This window comes from Jaculus jaculus, chromosome 1 (assembly GCF_020740685.1).
Source record: "Jaculus jaculus isolate mJacJac1 chromosome 1, mJacJac1.mat.Y.cur, whole genome shotgun sequence".
NCBI lineage: Eukaryota > Metazoa > Chordata > Mammalia > Rodentia > Dipodidae > Jaculus > Jaculus jaculus.
The window spans coordinates 296,852,429-296,874,241 of NC_059102.1; the positions used below are offsets into that span (position 1 = coordinate 296,852,429).

The 21,813-nt window shown below is 41.3% G+C and overlaps 1 protein-coding gene across 1 annotated transcript in view; it reads left to right on the forward strand.

The window, feature by feature from the left end:
• The window catches only part of Stx6 (syntaxin 6), a 64,313-nt gene that overhangs the window by 11,292 nt on the left and 31,208 nt on the right, over positions 1–21,813 (forward strand). Inside the window, exons 2-3 of the mRNA XM_004658736.2 lie at positions 9,506–9,675; positions 13,612–13,706. Of these exons, the coding sequence (XP_004658793.1) occupies positions 9,506–9,675; positions 13,612–13,706 (265 nt within the window). The remainder of the gene's footprint in view (positions 1–9,505; positions 9,676–13,611; positions 13,707–21,813) is intronic.

Sequence of the window (21,813 nt, forward strand, 5' to 3'; positions counted from 1 at the left end):
GTTGTTCTCTCAAATACTTGGGTCACTGTGACTCAAAAGTAACTAACAGGGCTGGAGAAATAGCTCAGCTGTTAAAGGGTCTTGCTTAAAGCCTGATGGTCCGAGTGTGATTCCCTAATACCTACATAAGACCACTACAGAAAGTGCCACATGTATGTGGAGTTGGTTTGCAGTAGCAGAAGGCTCTGGCACACCCCTACTTACTCACTTCACTCACTCACTCTCTTTCTGTCTCTGTCTCAAATTATATAAAAAATTAAATAAATAAAAATAAACAAAAGAATTAAAAATAGGGCTGGAGAAATGGCTTAATGGGTAAGCACTTGCCTGTGAAGCCTAAGGATCCCTGTTTGAGGCTCGATTCCCTAATACCCACATAAGCCAGTTGCACAAGGCACATGCATCTGGAGTTTGTTTGCAGTGGCTGGAGGCCAGATGCACCCATTCTGTCTCTTTCTCTCTGCCTCTCTCTCTGTCTGTCTGTCACTCTCAAATAGCTAAAAATAACCCCCCCCCAATTTTTTTTAAAATTTAAAGTAAGTAACAGCAATGGGTTATGGTCAGAAATTATAGATAGCTGTAGGTAATTACAGACTTTTTCAACAAGAATAATTACAAGAGATAATGTATGGCTGAATTTGGAGTGGCAGTATGGTCAAGTGAAGAGTGTATGTGGTTTCCCCTTAAATACAAATGATAACATTGTGGGAGTCCAGCACTAAAACAGAGCTCCTCTTTTTTCCAAGGTGTTGGCAATGGAATGAGGTTTGTGGGGGCAGGGCCAGCTTTGGCAGCGTGGGAGGTGGGGGTAGTGAGTGACTACAGAGGTTTGCAGTCTGGGTGGGCCTTTCAGCTTTCACCATTATCTGCCTTTACTAGCCTCTTGTCTATTGTTGACGGGGGTCCCTTTGTCAAGAGACCTGCAGGATGTGTGCTGGCCCATTCACTTGTGTAGCAGGTTGTATTTTTTCCAGAGATGACAGCACCAGTGGGACCAATACTGTCCTATTTGCTTCTCTTAAATCGTGAAGCAGCATTCTTCTCACAATCTGGCGGTCCATGCTCCCTTGCCGTAAACCTGGGCAGACCTTTGTAACTGCCTTGACAGACAATGAAGCGGAAGTGACCGTGTGCCTGCTGAAGCCTTGGTAAAAGACAAGCAGTGCGGTTTCCGCCTGTATCTTTCTGAGGTGCTGAGAGGCCCGAGCTTGCAGGTTTGAAGTCCAGCCTCACTGAACCAACCTGCTGAGAGATGTGATGATCAAGAGAAGCTCCAGAGGAGCCTCGGCTCTTGCAGACACTGTGGAGCAAGGATGGGTCATCTCTGCCATGTCCGATGGCTCACCCACAGACTCCGTGAACATAATAAATGGTTGTTTTACTCCAAGTTTGGGAGTAATTGTTATGTAACCACAGTAACTAGAATAGATGGCAATTGAGAGTTTTATCAGTGTGGTCAGAGAAAAGCACCATGACAGGCTGACTGAAGTTGCAACTGTGTCATGCGCTGTATGGGCACAACTGAATGACTGGTACTAGGAATCAAAGCTCCCTGGATGACTGGTTTTCTGTTGCTCAAATGTAATAAGTGAGGCTGGGTACCTTAAAAAAAAAACAGAGATTTACTTAGCTCACATATTTGGAGGCTGAAAGCTCAAGATTGGTACCTGCTAGGTCACACCATGACACTATTATTTATGAAAGAGGGTGATCCCATGGAGACAGGAAGCCAGAGATCAGGGAGGGGTCAGGCTCTCTATATACATATATACATATATATATAATCAACTCCTATAGGTGCTAACTGGGATCCACAAGAACTACCTCCATCGCCCCAGTGACCTAATCATCTCCCACTAGGTCCTGCCGCTTAATGCTTGCAACACCTCCACACTGCCACACTGAGGACACCAGCACGCCCGAGCCCTCCAGGACCCACTGCAACATGTCTAGACCATGGCACTTCTAGTCACTAAGATACTCCTCCTTCCTCTTTTATACTCGGCATGGCTGCTGAGATAGCAAGTTAAACAAGCCAAATGACTTAAAAAAGAAAAGAAAAGGGGGGGGCTAGAGAGATGGCTTAGTAGTTAAGCGCTTGCCTGTGAAGCCTAAGGATCCCAGTTTGAGGCTCTATTCCCCAGGACCTTCGTAAGCCAGATGCACAAGGTGGCGCATGTGTCTGGAGTTGGTTTGCAGTGGCTGGAGATGAGCCCTTTCTCTCTCTCTCTTTCTCTCTCTCTGCCTCTTTCCCTCTCTGTCTGTGGCTGTCAAATAAATAAATAATGATTTAGATAGCAAGTAAGAAAGTTTTATTTTTTTTTAATATCTGGAAATAAATATTACCACTGGGTCCTTTTGAGTTAGGTTGGCTTGGATAGTGAACCCTTCACTGGAGTGGAATAGCTTAGAAAGTTGTATGGAAAAAGGCTTATAATCAATGACTGTGGGTCCATGGTGAGCTAGTTTCAAAAGGTTAGCCTGTGACATCAGCTGTCCACTTGAAAGGAATGGAAGAATCTGGTTTTGAAAGTTTGGATAACTTACTCCCCTGCCCACCCCCCTGAAAAGATAAATTCTTCAAAGATGTGCACTGTCTCCATTTTTACTAGGAAAGAAACCCTGTATTTCAGGTGGTCTTATGAGCATTGCGGTGGACTGCCATGTGATGTTCAGTCCACAAGAACATGGCAGTCCCATGATTTTGACAGGCTGTTTGGTGGACAGCAAGGGAGGAAGCCTCATCCCAAGAATTACTAATATGGTGATTCTTGTTGCCTGTGAAGTGCTGTATGATGAAACTGACACAGCAGAGAGCCTGCTTGACTCATGGAGATGGTCATCTCTCCATCACGGGCTTGATCAAACCTTCTCTGTATCAAAAGCTAGGCCTACAATTCATAGAGAGGGAACTAGCAAGCCTTTGATGAGATGCCATTCAGGGTTTCAAAGCTTTCTATGAGCACATTATTATTTACCAAGAAGCTTGCTTGCTGAGCTCCCCGAGTTCAAGGTATATCTGAGCTCCCAAACATTCTGATCATTGGACATTAATCACTCTCATTGCATAGATGAAGGAAAAGCCTGAAAATGGTCAAGCCGGACTGTCCAGATAAAATCTAAAGGGATACTATCGTGATATTTCAACCTTTGTGAAGACCATGAGACCACAGACAGATCTGTGGCCCATTAGGCCATGGCCCAAGCTGTCATCAGCTGCTCACTCAGTAAATGTGCTTATGTGGGCTGGCTGGGTTGGACAGACAAACTCCAGATGCATGTGCCACCTTGTACATCTGGCTTACATGGGTACTGGGAAATCAAATCTATATCCTTAGGCTTTGCAGGCAAGCTCCTTAACTGCTAAGCCATCTCTCTAGCCCCTCTTCACCTTTCTTGAGAAAGCAGTGTGTACTGGCTGGTGGTGTACAGTATTGGGCATACTTGTGACTGTTGACCCTATGTTCTCTACGAAGCTCTAACTAGAGTTTGTGAAAGCTTACAGCCAGGCATGATCACATAGCCCCATGATCTCTTTTTTTTTTTTTTGTTCATTTTTATTTATTTATTTGAGAGTGACAGAGAAAGAGGCAGATAGGGAGAGAGAGAGAGAGAACGGGCATGCCAGGGCCTCCAGCCACTGCAAACGAACTCCAGACGTGTGCGCCCCCTTGTGCATCTAGCTAACATGGGTCCTGGGGAATCGAGCCTCCAACCGGGGTCCTTAGGCTTCACAGGCAAGCACTTAACCAGTAAGCCATCTTTCCAGCCCAGCCCCATGATCTCTACCCTCAGAGGGTAAAGCAGGAGGATCTTTTAAGTTTGAAGCCAGCCTGGGCTACATAGTGAAATGCTGTTTCAGAAAACCCTACTCCTACCACCAAAATAGTTGTTTGTGACCAGTGTTGTTTTCTTACTACCTGTTGGCTTTGTTTTCAGTCTAGTGCTCAGCCAAAATGTTTCTGGAAGGAGGTTGGGAGCTGGCTTATGCTTTGAAAGGTCTCTTCGCTCCTGTATATATAGATAGGGTTCCTGAATACACTGGAGGTCCTGGCTTTGCTTTCAGGTCTGAGCCACTACTGGCAGTGCCTGTCTTTGTGATCTCTTAAAACATCTGCCTTAGACATGGAAAATGATGATAGTTTTGTCTTTCTCTTTAGTTTTGTTTTGTTTCTCAAGGTAGGGTTTCGCTGTAGCCCAGGCTGAGCTGGAATTCACTATGGAGTCTCAGGCTGGCCTCAAACACACACTGATCATTCTACCTCTGCTTCTGGAGTGCTGCGATTAAAGGCATGTGCCACCATGCCCGGCTTAGTTTTGTCTTTCTTATGTTTGTGGTACAACAGAAAGACTAAAAATGAAAGCTATTTAAAACTAAGAGCTAGGGCTTAGTGATGGCTTAGTGGTTAAGGCGCTTGCCTACAAAACCTAAGGACCCAGGTTCGACTCCCCAGAACACACATAAGCCAGATGTACATGATGGTACATGGCGTCTTGAGTTTGCTTGCAGTGGCTAGAGACCCTGGCACTCCTATTCATCCCCCCCCCCCCACCTCTCATTGTAACAAATAAACTTTAAAAATGTTTTTTAAAAAACTACGAGCTTTACAGTGGAATGAATCAAGTCGCTGGTCAGTGTGGTAGGGTGTTGAGTGCCATGCTGAGATGGCTTTGTAACATTTTTCTAATTCCTGCTTCTTTGGGACATGCTGTCGTCCTTGCAACTTAAGGACACCTTGATTTCACACTCAGTGCCACTAGAATCCATCCACCCCTGCACACGCCCTCTCCCAGCTGCCGTGTCAAGTGTCATAAGACCATGCAGTTCTGAAAGTGTGATCTGGGGTCCTGAGCTCCAGCCACAGATAGCTCAGAACTCTTCAGGATGCTGCTCTGGCAGTTTTTTCCCTTTTTGCCATGTTCACATTTGCGCTGAGACGTAAAAGCTCTGGTGGAGAAAACTTGTGTCTTAGCAATAAGTCAGTGGTGGCATGCCTTACTCATAGTAGTTACATCCTTCACTGCTTTGGACTCACAGTGAAAGGGAAAGTCATATTCTCTCACAGATATCCTTCAGAAATGGTAAGAATTATTAATTTTCTAAAGTCTTGACCCTTGAGATAATATACTTTTCTTCATTTTTATTTAATATTTACGTACAGTAAAATTCACCTCTTTTAGTGTGTGCTTGTGCATCGTCAGATAACTTCACAGGTGTGTAATTGCTGCCTCCACAGTTAAGATATAGGACAGACTCATCATCCCTAAAAGTTTCTCCGTGTCTTTTCTGACCCATGCTACCCCTACCTCAGGCCATGCTGGCACCACTGACATGTTCTCTCTCTGTAGTAGTGTTCTGTCAGTGTGATCATGTGGCCTGCAGAGTCTCGCTTCTTTTACATACAGTGCATTTCAGGTTCGTGCATATTGCATTTATCAGCATGTCTTTATTGCTGGATAGTATTTCATTACACAGGCATACCACTGCCTATCCATTCATTAGTTGAAGGACATCTGTCTTGTTTTCAAGTATTGGCTATTATAAATAAAGGTACTAGAGTAGTTTGCAGATTGTTGTGTGAACATGTTACCCAGGAAGGAAATTGTTGGGTTATGTGGTAAATGTAGAAACAGTTTTGGGGATGGGACACAGAGCCATGTGCATGCTAGGCAAGCTATTCCTCTCTCATCTTCATACCCAGCTCTGCGTTTACAGGTTTTTTCAAGCCATTCTAAGTATGTAGTGATACCTCATTGAGAATTTAGTTTTTATTTTCCTAATGAGTGATGTATTGGACAACTTTTCAAGTCCTTGTTTGTCTTGGAAGTGACTATTCAAATATTTTACCTTGTTTATTTTTGCCTGTGCATATGTGTGTGTGTGGAGTGCATAAATGTATGTGTGTGGAAGCATGTGTATGTGCAGGTGCATGTGCATTGATATGCAGGCAGAGGCCAGAGGTTGGTAATGTGTTTCTCAGATGGCTCTCCACCTCATATTTTGAGACAGTAGCTCACTGAACCTAGAGCTTACTTTGGCTAGACTAGCTAAATAGTAAGTAAGCCTAAGGAATCCCTTGTCTCGGCTTCCCAGCTCTGGGATGCAGGATTGCCACCACACCTGACTTTAGGTGGATACTGGAGATCTGAACTCAAGTTTTTATCAACTGAGTCATTTTCTTAGCCCCTATTTTATTTTTTTTATTTTTTATTTTTTATTTTTTATTTTTTCGAGGTAGGGTCTTGCTCTAGCCCAGGCTGACCTGGAATTCACTGTGTAGTCTCAGACTGGCCTTGAGCTTATGGCAGTCCTCCTACCTCTACCTCTTGAGTGCTGGGATTAAAGGCGTGTACCGCCATGCCTATCTTCAGGGTTTGTTTTTTTTGTTGTTGTTGTTGTTGTTGTTTGTTTGTTTGTTTGTTATTTTGAGGTAGGGTCTTACTTTCTAGCCCAGGCTGACCTGGAATTCACTGTGTAGTCTCAGGGTGGCCTTGAACTCACAGCAATCCACCTGCCTCTGTCTTCCTAATGCTGGGATTAAAGGCGTGTGCCACCATGCCTGGCTTTTTTTTCTTTTTGAGATAGGGTTTCATGTAGCTCAGATTGGCATTGAACTCCCCTTGTAGTTCGAATTTCTATCTCCCTGTCTCCACCTCCCAAGTACTGGGATTACAGGTATGTACTATCATACCTAATTTATATAGTGCTAGGAATCAAATTCTAGGCTTTCTGCATGCTAGGCAGGCAATGTACTCACTGAGCTACATCTCCAACCCCAATTTTACCTATTTTTTTTAAAAGCTTTGTTGTCTTGTTGGTTTCGAGAGTTTTAAATATATATTTTAAGGGAGATGGAGAGATTGTTCAGTGGTTAAGGCACTTGCCTGCAAAGCCTAACTACCTGGGTTTAATTCCCCAGTGCCCATGTGAAACTAGATACACAAAGTGGTACATGCGTCTGAAGTTTGCAGCGCCTGAAAACCCTGGCATGCTCATTCTCTCTGTCTTCTCTCCTCTCCCCTCCTCTCTCCTCCTCTTTTTTCCCTTCCCTTCCCTCCTAACCTCCCTCCCTTTCCCCCTCTCTGCTTGCAAATAAATAAATTAAAATTAAAAAAATGAAGCTGGGTATGGTACATGCTTTTAATTCCAACACTTGAGAGGCTGAGATAGAAAGGTTGCTGTGAGTTTGAGGCCACCTGTGAGTTTGAGACTATTCCAGGTCAACCTGGGACTAATGGCTCAGCACTTAAGGCATTTGTTTGCAAAGCCTAATGACCTGAGTCTATTGCTCCTCAGTGCATTTTCTTGAGACAAAATCTCAGTGATCCTGTAGCTTTGGGAGTTGTGTGAGCCCCAGTGAATCCGTGGTATCTGCTCCCTACTGGCCTGGGCCTATAGACATGTATGGCCAAACCCAGCTGTTTATATGGGTGTTGGAAAATCAAACTCAGTTGGTCTTAGGCCCACATGCTCATAATGGAAATGTTTTTACCCACTGAACCATCTCGCTAGCCCCTTAGCTGCTGGTAAATGTCATAAGTGTACCTGAAGTTTTGTTGTGGTAAAAAGTACGTAGCAAAGAAGTTCTTTGATGTCTTTCGTGATTTTGAAGAATGCAGAGGAGTTCTGAAACCAAACAAGTTTACAGAGTTCATAAGGGTGTAATTCCTGTGTCATCTTGTTACTAGTGGTAGAGAATACAGCATGCCCTCACTGTGTTGAAGCTTCTTGTTCTTAAAAAAAAATTGTGCTTACTTGACAGAATTGAGAGATTTTTACCTTCAAAATGAGCTATCTTTACAAAAGCTTGGATGCTTTCATTATCATAGATGAAACTAAACACTTAAAAATAAGCTAAGTAGTTTGCACTGATAGATTTGTACTGCTTTTCTCACCAAATAGACCAGAAAGCCATATAAAGACTAAATACAGGCTGGAGAGATGGCTTAGCGGTTAAGGCGCTTGTCTGCAAAGCCTGAGGACCCAGGTTCAATTCCCCAGTACCCACCTAACACAGATACACAAGGTGGCACACATGTTTGGAGTACTTTAGCACTGAATAGAGGTCCTGGTGTGCCCATTCTCTCCCTCCCTCCCTCCCCCCCCCCAAACAAATACATACATAAATAAAAATACATTTAAAAGACCAAATACAGTGGACTTACACCTCATGTACTCTTCCCTCTTTATCTAAAAGTTCTCATTAGCGTAATCCAAAGGCTGGCATAAGGGGACTGCCTCTCCCATAAACTAGAAGTGGACATTCTTGTCAGGGTTGTGGCTGGCTACATAGCTCCCTGATTGATTTAGCAAAGCCCGGTAGATAAATTCTCTTTTTGTGGCCTTTTAGCCCATGTCACTATTCTTTAGAACCAGATCAATGTATGATAGTTTTTCTTCCTTTTGATAGTGCTTTTTCCTCCAGGTACTGGAAATGTCAGAGAGGTTAGGATTCATTCAGATTCTTGCTCAAACATATCTCTGGGCTATTTGTTCAGAAAAGATTGGTTAAGAAATTATGAAAAGATCAAAACAGGTTTCTTAGTTTGGGAGCAGTGGAATTTTATCTCTGTACATGAGAGGTCATATGATTCAGAAATTACTCTGAGGCTTTTCTACATAGTGTTTTATGAGGTGTTAGCAGTGTCAGCCTATAACATTCAAGTGGTGGATATAGGCCCATTACCAAGGGGTAATATTCCTAGAACCTTGTAGCTACACCTAGTCTGAAAGCATTCTAGATCATAGTACTTATTAGCCATGTCCGTTGCTTTAAAAAGAAAAATACTAATGTGTTATACAGCATTGCTCAACCCAGGAAAACAGATATATATTAAAGTTAATAATGCCTAGAAACCTTCTAGTGAGATTTTGGACTTTAAAATGTCTCAGATTAACAGTAGAAGACTCCATCACAAGGAAAAACAGCTGGGTGAGTGATGGAGGGGACACCAAATGTTGCTTTCCAGTCGGTGCAGGGTGCAGGCAAGTGTATGTACTACTAGGTGTCACGTTAGCATACACGTGCATACACCACCCCACACCTACTGCGCGTATGGGGGAAAAGCGCTCAGATTACAGTATTAACATAAAACACAAGCTGTAGAAGAGGAACACTGCTCTACCCTTTCTACTCAAGAAAAGAAAGGATTGCTAGGACTTTCTTACCCAAATAAAAAACAAATTACTAGTGTACCAAGTTACAGCAATGGAAGTGCTAAGGGTTTTTTAATTTATAGTTTGTAGTATTGCTTGTTTATATTAATTCTGAATATAGTCTGTTTAGAAAAAATTTATTTGTCCTCAAATTTGATGTTATAGTTGCTTAAATAATGGCTATTTTGTTCTACATTTGCTGAGAACATAATTCTCAATCTGTGTATTTGAATTTTGGCATTTGTCCATGGGAGTTTTGTTCAATGGGAGAGGCAGTTGTGAGGATGATATATGGTAGTAATTGTGCACTTATTTGGGACTTCTCTGTTCCCTTTCCCTGTCCTACAGAGAGGTACAGAAAGCAGTCAACACTGCCCAGGGATTGTTTCAGAGATGGACAGAGCTCCTCCAGGACCCCTCCACAGCAACAAGGGAAGAAATCGACTGGACCACCAACGAGCTGAGGAACAACCTCCGTAGCATAGAGTGGGATCTGGAGGACCTCGATGAAACCATCAATATCCTTCTCTGTGGTGTCTGTGGCACATCAGGGTTTGAGGCTGTAGTAGTCAGCCTTGTGTCGCTGGGATGAACTTCCAAGCCAGGCACAGATATGGAGGAAAGGACTTACTGAAGAGAGATCTGAAGTTCCATAATGGCATAAGAAGCTGGCCCCCTATAACAGGACCAAGCAGAGAAAAATCAAAAGCCACTAACACCAGCACATGCAGGCACACTTTAGGAACTTATGACAAAGCTCTAGCACTTTGTATATTTTAGGCTGGAATTCCCCAAACGCACCTTAGGGCAGGACTCTAGGGTCCATGCACAGTGACACCTCCTCCCTCCAGACAGGCTGGAGATCTAAGAAGCTTTAATAAAACTCCTGAATCTATTGGGGGGGGTCATCTATTTAAACTACCACAGGGATACACAGACAAGTGGACAAGGTTTATTTATCCAGATGTCTCTAGCACATATGAGAGACATTTGCCTTTTTTAAAAATTTTTATTTTTATTAATTTACTTGAGAGTGACAAAGAGACAGGAAGAGAAAGAGGCAGACAGAGAGAGAGGATGGGCATACTAGGGCATCCAGCCATTGCAAACGAAATCCAGATGCATGTGCTACCTTGTGCATCTGGCTTACGTGGGTCCTGGGTAATAGAGCCTCGAACCAGGGTCCTTAGGCTTCACAGGCAAGTGCTTAACCCCTAAGCCATCTCTCTAGCCCCCGAGACATTTGCTTTTATAGTCAGTTGATCCATATTTTACTGTGACACATTCAGAGTCACTTTCAGTGAGCTAGAATAGCCCTATGTGCAGGACAGGCCCTGCATGAAGAGGCTGTGTAAGGCACTGGTGGTCACTTTGCACCCTTGAGTCAAGTTCTGGTTCTGTCAACACCATTGTAAAGGCAAAAATAATTTTTTTTACTCAGTAAGATATTTCTGACACCACTCATGTGTAAGAATTTCCCTCCATGCCACACAGCTCTCCAGCAGACACCAGCTAAGAGTACTGCAATTCAAGTCATTTCTGACATTGTCTACCCAGCGCATTCAGATCTCAAGACTGCCCCCACTTTACATACTATGTTTCCCAATTGTTACAAAGGATATTACAGAGTGTACCAATGTAAGAAATGCACAGAGTGAGACATGGGTAAAGACCAAGGAGCTTCTCTGCTGTTTTGGGAGCATCGCCCTCCATAAATCTCCTTATGTTCAGCTGAACCCTGCCCATTTGAGGCTCTGGAAGCCTTATCATTTGAGGATGATTGATTAGTTCATTGGCCATTGGTGACCAGAGGTAGGAGGAGATGGGGCTGATAGCTCCTTTGATCATAAGATTCGTTTACTCAGTGACCACCTTCCATCCTGAAGTTATATAGGAGCTTCTCTACCCATTAGTCATCTCATTAGCATAAAGAATGACCCTTATGGGCTGGAGGGATGGCTTAGTGGTTAAGGTGTTTGTCTGCAAAGCCAAAGGACACAGGTTCAATTCCCCAGGAGCCGTGTTAGCCGGATGTACAAGGGGTTGCATGCGTCTGGAGTTCAATTGCAGTAGCTAGAGGCCCTGGCATACCCATTCTCTCTCTCCCTCTTTCTCTGTCCAATAAATAAAAATAAAATGTTTAAAAAAAAAAAAGAATGACCCTTATAAGTTACTATATAGATTCCAAGATCTCAGTTGCTAAGAACCAGAAACCCCAGACAGGAATCAGATACATATTTGTTATAATATCACAGCCAGGGACTGTGAGGCTTTGGCCACATTAGTAAACCTCTCTGATTGAGTTTCCTCCTCAGTTGAAGGTTAAGATAACAACAGTGCTAGTTTATAAGATTGCCACGAGAGGTACACGTGGAAAGAGAACAGTGCCTGGCACACAGTTAGCCTCTGTGGAGGTATTACCAGTTGGCTGGGGATGTCAATAGCTAGCGTAGCACTTGCCTAACGTAACATGCAAGGACCTGGGTTCTGGCACTGCAAAACACACCAAAAACACACAAAAACCCTTTGTAGTCATTACATAGAAGTATATATTGACCAGTGTTTCACATTGCTAATTAAAGATCAAAAGAAAATCTTTTTGTAGACTCTTCTTCCTATTTAAGAAGTAATGTTAAAATGCCACTGCTGCCAGGTGTGGTGGCACACGCCTTTTATCCCAGCACTCACGAGGCAGAGGTAGGAGGATCATCATGAGTTCGAGGCCACCCCGAGACTACATAGTGAATTCTAGGTCAGCTTGGACTAGAGTGAAACCCTACCTTAAAAAACAAATCAAAACAAACAGACAAAAAAATGCCTCTGCTCATTGAAGAGTTATCTTCTGCCATGAAACTGTATTTAGTAAAAGCATATCTGTTACACTAATTTGTATAATTGATGTGGGAAAAAAGTCCACTGAACAGTTGAACTCCAGATCTGTTGAAACTGAATTATGTGGCTTTTATTTTTCAAGTGCAAAATCCATCTAACCAAAATTTACAGGGTAGGGACAATGGTTGCATGTCGGCTTCAGTTTGTTGTTTGTGTGAGATTAACACATCAAGGAAACCAGTTTCTTCAGGAGTCACTCCCTGGTTCACATAGGTTCATATGCATTTGATATGTAGAGCATTGACATTCTGTCCTAGGGACCATGGATATCTTTAAATTATTAAAAGGAAATGTATTCCCTAAAATAAAGTATATGAGGGGACAAGATCAAAAGCAGTTTTGTGTAGCTAACCATCTCCCTTGAAACAGGTATCAGGCGATCAAGTGTAAGAGAGGGGACATAAAAGGCAGGGGCAAATAAGAACAAAGTGTAATGACACACATGTATGAAAGTGTTACAGTGAAGCCCATTTCTTTGTACACTAGCCAAGAAATTAACTTTAAAAAATCATATAAATAATAAATGTTAAAAAGAGGGGGAGGAAGGAAAAGTTTTTTTTACAATGAGTGAGGGTCAGCTGTAGTAGTGCACACCTCTACTCCTAGCACTTGGGAATCTGAGTCAGGAGAATTAACAAGTTTCAGGATCGCCTAGTCTGCATAGTAAGACTGTCTTGAAGCAGACAGATAAACTGTGAGATAGGAGGACAGAAGTTTTTGCATTCATCATTCATTCAGCAAATATTTTTTGAGGGTAGTATGTTCTAGACAGCTTCTTGGTTATTGAGATTAGAAGAAATGAAAGAGTGTGCCTCTTAGCCTCGTGGGGTTTAGGAGAACAAATAATACAAATGCATTAGTGCAACCTGAGAGAGAGAATACAGTTTTTCTACTGTCTGACCTAAAAAAGGTGGTTGGGTCAAGCTGGAAGATAAAGGGATCCATGACAGCTTCCCTGAAGAAGGCTTGATTTCCTCAGATTAAGAAGGAAGGGCTGCATCTTAGCACGAGAAAAAGTGTTTGGAATGGCAATTGAAAAGCCTTGTAAAAAAAATTCCCTTATCCCACCACTTGGAAGACTAAAGCAGGAAGAATGCTGCAAGTTGAGGCTAGCCTGAGCTACATAGTGAGTTCCTGGCAAGCTTGGGATACTTCATGAGATCCTGTCTCAGAAAAAAAAAAAACAAAAAACATTGTTTTTTGCTTAAAAAAAAAAAAAAGCTGCTATGGAAAAAGTAACCAGACATAAACATTGATAGACACAAGTGTAGGCAGTAGGCATCAGAAAATCTTGGTCACCACAGATTTACAGTGACCCCTCTGGAACTCAGAATCCTCTTGCCACCGCCTCCTCAGTGCTGGAAAGACAGACATGTTCCCTCACACATGGTCATCTCTGTCTTGGGGCAAAGGGATCTTTACAAAGCTTTGGGCAAAGAGAGTGTGGGAAGGTTCAGTGTCAAGATGACTGTTGTTTCGGAAAATCTGGGCTAGCTCTTGTTGCTACATGAGATGTTGCTAGGATTTTGATGAAATTGCTTTACCTTGACTTTTTGGCCCACGCATAGTTGAAGCAAATCCTAGAAAATTCAACCTCGATGCAAGTGAATTGAGTATAAGGAAAGCCTTCATTACGAGCACTCGGCAGATTGTTAGGGTAAGTAACACCATCACACTGTGTCATCTGCCTAAGAAGTGGCCACACTTCTTAGGCGCTGAAATATGCTTTAGTATGAATCTTTCTCACATGGACCTTCTCTGATTGAAATAAAAGAAGTCTGGTTTTAGGATTGTCTGGGTAGTTAGAATACAATAATTGACAGCTTTAGGAAGGTGACTTTAATAGCCTATCTGTAGATACCAATATATATATCGCTGTATCTCTAATGTCTTCAAACCAGTGGTCCCATTTTTTCTTTCCATCTCTTAATATACCCTATTTCCAGACAAAAGGAAGAATTGCTATTGTAGAAGCCATCTGGTTCCTTGATTGACTGGTGATCACGTGTGTTGTTGCAGAGTGGCTCTTCCTGGGTTTGGATGGTGGCCGCCTCCACCATCTGAGTTGCTTCTGGAACTCTTGCTACCCGTGTTCTTGCCATTGCCATATACAACTGCTTGACAGCCTCTCAGGAGTTATCCAGAGCAAGCAGGCATTTAGCTCATGAAAACAAGCCATGCACAGACAAATCTTCAGTGCTGAATTGTTTAGAATACTGACCATTACTAAAGAATGTGAAAATATGTTTTAAGTTGAACCTTGTGTGTGTCATTAAGATATGTTTTGTGTTTTGAAACTGTATGGCTAAGCCACTTGATTAGCATAACTAGATGTAGGAGAGCCAGCTGCCTTTCACATATGTACCAGAAAGCAGCTTCCTTGAATAAAAAATCTTGGGATCAGATCAGTGCTAACATATGGCACGAACCTTGGTTTGAGCATGCCAAAGACTTTCCATCATTTGATTTTCTCTTGAAAGAATTTTAAATGGTAGATTATCATTGAACTTTGTCTATTCTTGCTTCTTGTCTCAGTAGTTGGTCTTTGTCTATACTAAGACCTAAATTGTTTAGAAGTACACCCACATCTGATGGGACAGAAACCTGACTTCAAATACTTCATCTAGGCAATGAATATTTAGATTTGACATTCCTAATGTCTAGCAGTTCTAAGTGCTATTCTAATAAACACTGTTGTTAGGTGTATAATCCCCCAGGTAATTAATTAGTTAATGTATTGATAGGGTGTCACTCTGTAGCTCATGCTAACCTTGAGTGATCCTCCTGCCTAGGTCTCCTCTAACTTCTGGGATTACAGGCTTCCAGTTATTTCTTTTTCCTTTTTTCCTCTGAATTGTCTATTCCATACTGTCATGGTTTTACCCTCATAGAGAAAATCAGAAACAACGAACGTGGGTTTTTTTTTCAGTTATTTCCTAAGTGTAATAGCTTTTCTTTTCCTTTCCCCTTCTCTCCCACTTTCCTTCCCTCCTTTCCTTTTCTGTAAGTTTTCGATTGATGCTACTGTTAACCATAATGTGTAATGGTATCTTGCAATAAAATACATATTCTTTAATTATTATATTTATTCTGCAAGGTAGAACTTGGAAATTGTTAAATTGGAAGTTAAAGGTCAATATGTGGAAATTACATTGGTATAATTTGAAGTAGAAAAAAGCTTTATATGTATCTGCTTGTATGTGGTATGTGAATATGCATGTTTGTATCCAGTGCATATCCGGTGCACATGTGCATGTACATGGGTATTTATGTATGTGTTTGCATATGTTTGTGCATACATGTGGAGGCCAGAGGTTGATGCCAGGTGTCTTAGTCACTCCACTTTCGTTATTGAGACAGAGTTTCTCCTAGAACCCAGAGCTCACCAATGCAGCTATCCTAGCTGGCTAGCAAGTTCCAGGGAATCTGACCTATCTCTGTCTCCCCAGCACTGGGGTTACAGTGCACACTGCCACACTATGGGGGTGCTGGTGAACTGAACTCAGACCCTTGTACTTGAACAGCAAGCACTTCACCAGTTGAGCTATTGCCCCAGCCCTGAAAAGTTTTTTAAAGTATGTTCTTAGAAACATTTTAAATGCCATTGCTGTCCTAGAGTTTGAGATCTAAGGCAAACTCAGCTATGTGATCCAACTGACTACTTGATGGTTTTTTAAAAATATTTTTATGTTTATTTATTAGAGAGAAAGAAAGAGAGAGAGGGGAGAATGAGCTAGCTAGCTAGCAGGAGAGAATGAGGGAGAGAATGGGCATTCCTGGGCCTCTAGCCACTGCAAAAATATTCCAGGTGCATGCATCACCTTGTGCATCTGGCTTTACGTGGATCCTGGGGAATCAAACCTGGGTCCTTTGGCTTTGTAGGCAAGCACCTTAAGTGCTAAGCCATGTCTCTGACCCTTCTTGATGGTTTTTAATCATTGTAATTTATGACCCCCTTCTGGGAAGCTGTTAGCATTTGCCAGTGGTGAGGTAGTAGCACTTAACTGAACTTTTGCTGATTTGATTTTAATAAATCTTAATTCAAAGTCCTGTAGAAGAAAATAAAAATGATACCAGATTCATTAAAAATGAAGGAACAAGATCATGTATTGGCCTTACTGTTACTGCATGCAGCTGAAATGTTTGTATGTGGAGATGGAGAGAGATCAGGGGGCTCACAGACTTGAGAGATGAGACAAGTTCACATTAGGATTTTGACTATCAAGTATTTAGAGATGCTTTGTTGCAATTACCAGTAGGCTTCCATTTAATATTGCTCTAAAATTTTGATCTACATTATTTGTAAGTCTGCCAGTTGTGCCTTCTTAGCCAGAGGACTCTGAACCAAGAAGTGTCGTGCCCCCGCCCGCACCCACCCCCTCTCTCTGGTTTTTGTTGTTGTTGTTCATTTTTATTTATTTATTTGAGAGTAACAGACAGAGAGAGAAAGAGGCAGATAGATAGAGAGAGAGAGAGAAAACAGGTGCACCAGGGCCTCCAGCCACTGCAAATGAACTCCCAACGCGTGCACCACTTGTGCATCTGGCTTAGGTGGGTCCTGGGTAATCAAGCCTCGAACTGGGGTCCTTAGGCTTCACAGGCCAGCACTTAACCACTAAGCCATCTCTCCAGCCCCTCTCTCTGGGTTTTTTGAGGTAGGGTCTGTCTCTAGCAGCCCTGGCTGACCTGGAATTCACTCTGTAGTCTCAAGGTGTCCTCAAACTCACAGAGATCCTCCTACCTCTGCCTTCCAAGTGCTGGGATTAAAGGCGTGCACCACCATGCCTGGCTGTCTCTTTTTTTCTTTTTTCTTTTTGTCTTTTTCGACATAGGGTCTCACTCTAGCTCAGGCTCACCTGGAATTCACTGTGTAGTCTCAGGGTAGCCTCCAACTCATGACAGTCCTCCTACCTCTGCCTCCTGAGTGCTGGGATTATCTCTTTCTCTTTTGATTCCACCTGAAGAAATATATTTTCTCCTGTGTACTTCCTTTTTTGCCATGCTTGTGCATGCTAGGTGAGCACTCTACCACTGAGCTCCAGCCCTAGCACTCGTCCTGAGTGACATAGTGTTCACTGGCCATGAACTTAGTAAGCATCCCTTGTTTAAAGAGGTTTGTGTATGTTTTTCAGAGCATCTTTTAAGGTTATTTTTAAAATTAAGTTTCAAATTTTTTAATTTAATTTTTTAAGATATATTTTATTTATTTGATACAGAGAAAGAGGCAGAGAGGAGAGAATTGGCACACCAGGGCCTTCAGCCATTGCAAACGAACTCCAGATGTATGTGCCTCCTTGTGCATCTAGTTTATGTGGGTCCTGGAGATGTGAACTGGGTTCCTTTGGCTTTGCAAGCAAATGCCTTAACTGCTAAGCCATATCTCCAACCCCTAAATTAAGTTTTGATGGTAGTTTTTATTGCATAAATAAACATTTTTTATTTTTTGTTTAAGTAGCTCTCCGTCCTCCCTTTGGCATGGTGCTGGAAGGCAGACCTAGGTCTTTATGCATTCTAGGCAAGCCCAGCATTATATGGTTGAGGTAATCGTTTTTACATTTATGGAGTCACCTGTATATCAAAGGCTTCACACATGATATTTTTGATTTGGAACTATATCCCATAAGTCACTTTGGGTTTCTTTAGTAGTACAGTATATTTAGATCAGCAGCGTATGGCAGGAGTGCAGTGAATCAGAGGTCCAGAAACGCAAGGCTAAACAGGCTAAGCTGCCACATTAATGCATTTTCATCTTGACAGGCCATTCAGCCTCCCTGGATCTCAGTGTCATCAAGGAAATGATCCTAAAAGACCCTGACTTTATTTTCACTTTTTAAAGAATCAAAACTATACCAGTACCCTCCCCCAAACAATCCAATCTGTTCCAACCTGAGAATTGTTGACTGTCAGTTTTAAATCAAGATAGAAAATGGCTTTGAGTGATCAGAAAGGGTAAGATGTTGATTGTGTACAAATGATGTTGAGATGAGAGGGACCTGTGAGAAGGCAGCGCTGGGATAGACGTATCTTCAGTCGGCTTGTAGAAGGCACTATGGAATAGAAGCAGGACGTTTGCTGTTCTTTTAGCAGATGAGCCATTGCTTATTAGGACTAACTGCTTCTTGACTGCTGGTTCTGAGCTTCCTGTGTTTGGGAGAGGATGCGTGATTATGTTTTTGGCATGGTAAATTGTTACAAAATGTTTAAAACTGTTTAAATAGCTTAAAATTCCACATCCAGTGTGAAGGTCATCTATTGTATGGTGTTTGGTAACTTTAACCTACAGAGATAAAATGCCATCTTACCCAGTGACATCCGTAGTGACTGTGGACAGAAACCCCACTACAGTACTGTTAAAGAATTTACCCACCAGGGCACACACACACACACTCCACATGTTTTTATTAAAAAGGAACTTTAAAATCTGGGATTTATGAATGGGAGGATATACAAAGAACTCAAAAAGTTAAATAATAAGGAGTCAAACAAGCCAATCAAAAAATGGGCTATGGAGCTAAATAGAGAGTTCTCAAAGCAAGAAATACGAATGGCATATAAGCATCTAAAAAAATGTTCTATGTCACTAGTCATCAGGGAAATGCAGATTAAAACTACATTGAGATTCTATCTCACTCCTGTCAGATTGGCCACCATCATGAAAACAAATGATCATAAATGTTGGCAGGGATGTGGAGAAAGAGGAACCCTTCTACACTGCTGGTGGGAATGCAATCTGGTCCAGCCATTGTGGAAAACAGTGTGGAGGTTCCTAAAACAGCTAAAGATTGATCTACCATATGACCCAGCTATAGCACTCCTAGGCATATATCCAAAGGACTCATCTCATTTCCTCAGAAGTATATGCTCAACCATGTTTATTGCTGCTCAATTTATAATAGCTGGGAAATGGAACCAGCCTAGATGTCCCTCAACTGATGAGTGGATAATGAAGATGTGGCACATTTATACAATGGAGTTCTACTCAGCGGTAAAAAAAAAATGAAGTTATGAAATTTGCAGAAAAATGGATGGACCTGGAAAGTATTATACTAAGTGAGGTAACCCAGGCCCAGAAAGCCAAGCGCCACATGTTCTCTCTCATATGTGGATCCTAGCTACAGATGATTGGGCTTCTGCGTGAGAATGAAAATACTTAGTAGCAGAGGCCAGTAAGTTAAAAAGGAGACATAAAGGGTAGAGAAAGGAAGGGAGGAGGATACTTAATAGGTTGATATTGTATATATGTAATTACAATGATTGTAATGGGGAGGTAATATGATGGAGAATGGAATTTCAAATGGGAAAGTGTGGGGGTGGGGAGGGTGGGAATTACCATGGGATATATTTTATAATCATGGAAAATGTTAATAAAAATTTTTAATTTAAAAAAAAAATCTGGGATTTAAGGGCTGGAGTTATGGCTTAGTGGTTAATGCGCTTGCCTACAAAGCCTAAGAACCCAGGTTCAATTCCCCAGTAGCCACGTGAGCCAGTTGCACAAGATGGCACATGCATCTAGAGTTTGTTTGCAGTGGCTGGAAGCCCTGGCACGTCCATGTTCATTCCCTCCCCCCCTCTCTTTCATAATAAGTAACAACAAATTTTTTTTTAATCTGGACTTTGAAAATATGTATTTCATTAAAGTATTGCAAGTTCATTAAAGAAAATTAGAATAGTTCTACAAGAGGGAAGCAAGCCTAAAATGCAAAAGTAATACCCAACACTACTTTATTGTATTTTCCTCTTAATGCATAACAGTTGGGGTTTTTTACATATTTGAATTCCTGCTGTTATTCAGTCAAATGTATTTTTATTTAGTTTTTTAATTAAAAATAATCTGTACTTACTATTTTTTAAATGCAAATAATTCTGTTTGAAAAGTGAAAATGCCCCTCCATTCTGTAATTTCTTTCTTAGAAATAGCAATTTTCAGGCCATTTTATGAATATTGAAATATGCAAAACTCTTACAAAAATGATATGACATGCTGTAATTTTTCTATGAAAAAATATATTATGGGTTGGAGATGTAGCTCAGTGGACAAGAGTTTACCTAGCATACACAATGTATTAGGTTTAATGCAGTAGGTAGAAGTCTATTGCAATTTGCACCTAGTGGTACATGACTGCTACCTCAGTAACTAGGAGGTTAGGGGCAGGAGGATTATGAGTTCAAGGCCAACCTGAGCTATGTCATGAAATCTCTTTCTCCCTTCCTCTCTTCTTGTGTGTGTTGGATATGGTCCTCCATCAGCTCCATCAGTTATAGGCACATTGGATTGCTGTAGAGCAGCATTGTGCAACAAAACTGTAATGTCATGTTTTTTTTAGTTGCCACATTAAAAAATAAGAAACAAGCAAACTTGATATTCTATGTAATAGTATGTCCAAAAGATTTGAACATGAAATCAGTATAAGAAATATTAGAGGTTTAATTTTTTGTAGGAAAAATTCTAATCTGGCTTGTATTATACACTTAAGCAAATTCTTAATTCAGATGTAAAGTTTTAATTGGAAATAATATATATTTTAATTTATAAAATTTACCACTGAAAGCAGACTTACAAACCCAATTCAAATATATTTGAAAATTGTTTCCATTAGTTAAAATAAAATGAATTCTGGGCTGGAAAGATGGCTTAGTGGTTAAGGAGCTTGCCTGAAAAGCCAAAAACCCAGGTTCCATTCCCCAGGATCTACATAAGATGCATATCTGCCTTTTTCTCTCCCTCTCTCAAATAAATAAATAAAATTTTTAAAAAATGAATTCAGTTTCTAACTTGTACTGACCCCATTTGAAATACTCCATAACTATAGTTGGCTGTAACTTTATATTAGAAAGGGGTAGATTTAGAATATACTTTATGTGGTTGTATACCCACTGTATGATGATAATGTTTAATTGAGCAGACACAATGTTGTTGGGCACTGTTAATCACAGTTAATGTATTAATTCTGTTAATTACCACAGTGACCCTATAAGATGCAGTCACAAATGTATAGAAATAGAAATTAGACAACTACCCCACCTAGCACAGCTATTTTAAAAAGTAATGTTAAGGGGCTAGAGAGATGGCTTAGCAGTTAAAGTACATGCCTGAGAAGCCTAAGGACCCAGGTTCGATTCTGCAGTTCCCACATAAGCCAGATGCACATGTTGGCTCATGCATCTGGAGTTCATTTGCAGTGACTAGAGGCCCTGGAGTGCCCATTCTCTCTCTCCTTCTGCCTCTGTGTGTGTGTGTCTCAAATAAATAAATAAGTAAATAAATAAAAATGTTAAGTCTTGAATCCAGGGCCTTGATACTCTCAACCTCTCCTCTGTCTTAGCTTTTTATGATTAATTATTGTCCTTCTAGTAGATATTTTATCTATCTTATTTATAGTTCATTTTTTAGCAGTTGAAAACCATACTTCAGTAACTATCTCTGAGAATAACCTAGATACTTGTTTGAGTAGATAAGATATTCATTTTAAGCTTTTAAAATTTTATTTCAGAGAAAGAGAATTGGTGTGTCAGGGCCTCAGCCACTAAAATTGAACTCCAGATGCTGGCACCACCTAGTGGGCATGTGCGACCTTGCACTTGCCTCACCTTTGTGTGTTGGTTATCGTAGCATCTGGAGAATAGAACATGGGTCCTTAGGCTTTGCAGGCTAGCACCTTAATGGCTAAGCCATCTCTCCAGCCCCAGATACTCATTTTAAATATTGATTAACATTTTCAAAGTAGCTGCAAAAGACTTCTACAGAAGAGCATCACATTATA